The sequence below is a fragment of the Pteropus medius genome, unplaced genomic scaffold (assembly GCF_902729225.1).
Source record: "Pteropus medius unplaced genomic scaffold, Ma_sr-lr_union100, whole genome shotgun sequence".
Taxonomy (NCBI): Eukaryota; Metazoa; Chordata; class Mammalia; order Chiroptera; family Pteropodidae; genus Pteropus; species Pteropus medius.
Window position 1 is genome coordinate 20,868,845 of NW_024349803.1, and position 2,985 is coordinate 20,871,829.

General features: G+C 56.9%; 1 protein-coding gene across 1 annotated transcript in view; it reads right to left on the minus strand.

Annotated features, from left to right (window-relative positions):
• Nucleotides 1–1,355: 1,355 nt before the first annotated feature.
• Nucleotides 1,356–2,985, minus strand: part of CAMKV (CaM kinase like vesicle associated) — an 11,770-nt gene continuing 10,140 nt past the window's right edge. The window contains exon 11 of the mRNA XM_039837794.1: nucleotides 1,356–2,985. This exon is cut by the window's right edge and continues 283 nt beyond it. Coding sequence (XP_039693728.1) covers nucleotides 2,687–2,985 — 299 coding nt within the window. The 3' untranslated portion in view covers nucleotides 1,356–2,686.

A 2,985-nucleotide genomic window follows, 5' to 3' on the forward strand; every position in this document is an offset into this window, starting at 1 on the left:
GGCCGGAAGTGGTTACACGAAACGTGGAGGCGGAACCTGAAGGTCGGGTCCGGATTGGACGAACTTTCAGGGGCGGGACTTAACGAGCCTACGGCCAAAGAGAAGCCTGGGGCGGCTTCCGGGAGGGCATCTGGTACCGCAAGAGCGCAACGAGGGTTCGAGACCCCGAGCAGCTACGCTGCCCGCCGGACCGCTTTCTGGGGCAAGGTAGTCCGTTATGTTCCCAAACCAGAGCTGATGCGAGGCACGCCCGGCACGGGCTCCTCAGCCCTGTTTTCTCAAAGCAGCTTCTGCACTTCGGGAGAGGCAAGACCGCGGCAGCAGGGGAATGGGGCGAAGATCCCAATGGAAGTGGGTTCCCTGCGATCTGGGCAATGCTGGACCATACGCTGGAAGCCTACAGTTCCTACAGACCGAAAGAATGCTCCACCCTACCAGCCCTCGACTCTCAAGTGATCTCTGAAAGACGGGCATAGGACCTAATCCCTCGGAACGCCCCAAGCTCTCACCCTGGCTTCATCCTTAAGTTCGGAGGTGGCAGGGCCGTTACCCTGACTTTAGCTCTTCCAGGAGGATCAGTCACGCTTCCGGACTATAGCAGAGTTGGAATTTTGGAAGCCCCGATGTGTCATAGACCAGTGACTAACAAACCCTTTTTCTTATTCCCACATCAGAGAAGTTATCTTTGGGGTCTTCCCGGAAAAAGAGCAGCATCCCTGGTGAGTTCATCTGGGCACATGAGAGCTGGAACAAATCTTCCTAGGAGTTTTCACACCTATTTTTTGCAGTGTTACGCCCCTCTCCCCAAAAGAAACCTTATGCAGAACCCCATAATATAAAGCTGATTCGTTCCACCTGGAGTAGACCCAGAGTGAATGTTTTGGGCCTATGTGGAAAGCACAGGTGTTGTTCCTAGGAAGGAAGAATCAACACAAAGGGAAACATAAAACTTTTGTGTGATGCCCACCCTACACCTCCCAACCCAGGGAAGCCCACTTTGGCCATAGACAAGGTCTCTCCCTATGGTGGCTGGTCCTTGGTGGATTCTAGTTCTGTGCCTAAGACCAGGGCTCCTTGTTAAACAGTGCTTGACAGGATGGCAGCCCAGAGGTTATTCCCTGGCACAAGTCCAGCACAGGACTCACAACCCACATGGATTACTAGAGCCCAGAGGGCCCTGTCACCACCACCAAAGAACACACTGTCGTGAGAATGATCCGTATTCTCAGCCCAAGCAAGCCACCTGGCACTGAGCACAGGCCACTGTGAACCTGCTCCCAGCCTCTTCCCTCCCCACTGCCTTCCAGGGGTCCCTCCCCAGTAAGACAGAGGAAGCAAAGGCAAGAGGGTAGCCAGAGGCTTTGGCAGGGTGACATTTATTTGCCAGGTTCAGCAGGCACACATGTAGCCCACTGACCTTCATACACCAGAACAGACCCATAGGCATGCAGGGAGAAGGGCAGGACTGCCACCAGAGTGCCGAGCGAGGGCTCTAACCAGTGTTGGCCGCCTACCCAGGATGTGGTGGGGTCTGACAAAGGGTACCTGCCAAGAGCTTCCATCAGGAAACTGGGGAGCCTTATTCCACTTCCTCATCCCGGCACAAGCAACTGAGCATGGCTCAGTGGCACCTGAGCCTCTAAGCCCCAATAGAAGGAGAAGTGGGTCATAGACATAAAAGGGGGTTCCTCTCTGATTCGTTGTTGTGAGAGAGAGAAAAGGGCAAACCCACAAATCAGACTGTGTGACATGGCCATGCAGCAGTCCCCCTGGGATGGAGGAGACTGTGGGCTGATCCTGAGGGGGCCATCTGGGAAGAGCTGGGGATAGCAGCCCCCCTGTTTGGCCCAGGGTAAGGACCCAGCTGGGTTGGTGCACTAGGTGCTAGGCTTGCACTATGCCCTCCCAGTTCTCATTGCCACATCCTAAGTGCCCCTCCTTCCCCATACAGGTTCATGGACTCAGGGCACAGGGCAACATACTGTAGGACCCAGGAGGGCAGGAAATAGCACAAGGGTCTTGGAAAGGGCTTTCTGGGGACAAAGATGGAAATTTCTACCCTCCTCATTCTTTTTCACTTCTGAGGATCCCCACAGCTACCAAGCAGTGCCCCCAGCCATGCACCCAGCCTTGTCTTAAAGCATAGTGCCCTAGATTTTTGCATTCTCGATACCGGCCTGTGTCCACTCCTAGAGCAGCCCACATACCACAGGCACATACCTTAATGTGTAGGAGCCTAAGACCGCTGACAGGGCCTCGCTGGAGGACCAGCTCTCAGGGCAAGGCCACCCAAGTTTAGGGCCTGGGAGAGGATGAGACCTGCAGGGCCCGCCTGGGGGTGTGAGGCAAAAAGGAAAGGGAAAGGGGAGCAGGGACCTCCTGAGTATCCCTAGAGCAGCATCCCACGAAGAACAAAAACTGGTGAAGCTAGCGAAAGACAGAAAAGCCACGAGGAATCCATGCAGGGTCTGGGGCCGGTCCTGCCTCTGGCCTGCCCACCACTCACACACATACACACAGGAGATGAGACTGCTCTCCCGTGGCCCCCAGACATGCCCCACTTCGGGAGGCAGGGGCTGGGGGTGGGGAGCGAGGGCGTCATGCCATTGACTCTATGTACAGTGAAAAGCCCCTCATCCACTCTCCCACCCTCCTGCCCGTCCCCGCCCCCCACCAGCCTGCCCACTCAGCTGGTCTCCTCCCTCCGAGACTCCTGGGCAGAGCCAGCAGCCTCTTCCCCTTTACTAGATGGTGGAGCCTGGCCTGTTGCGCCCCCTGGGGCTATGCTGTCCGGCTGGGCCAAAGCCAGCTCAGGGGTGGCAGCTGCCTTGGTGGCCGGTGTGGCACTGCTTTGGGTGGTGGGCACAGTGCTCTCTTCTGTGGCTGGTGTGGCTCTCCCATCAGTGGCTGGAGTAGCACTCCTGTCAGTGGCTGGGGTGACACTCCCATCGGTGGCTGGGGTGATGTCCCATCGGTGGCTGGGGT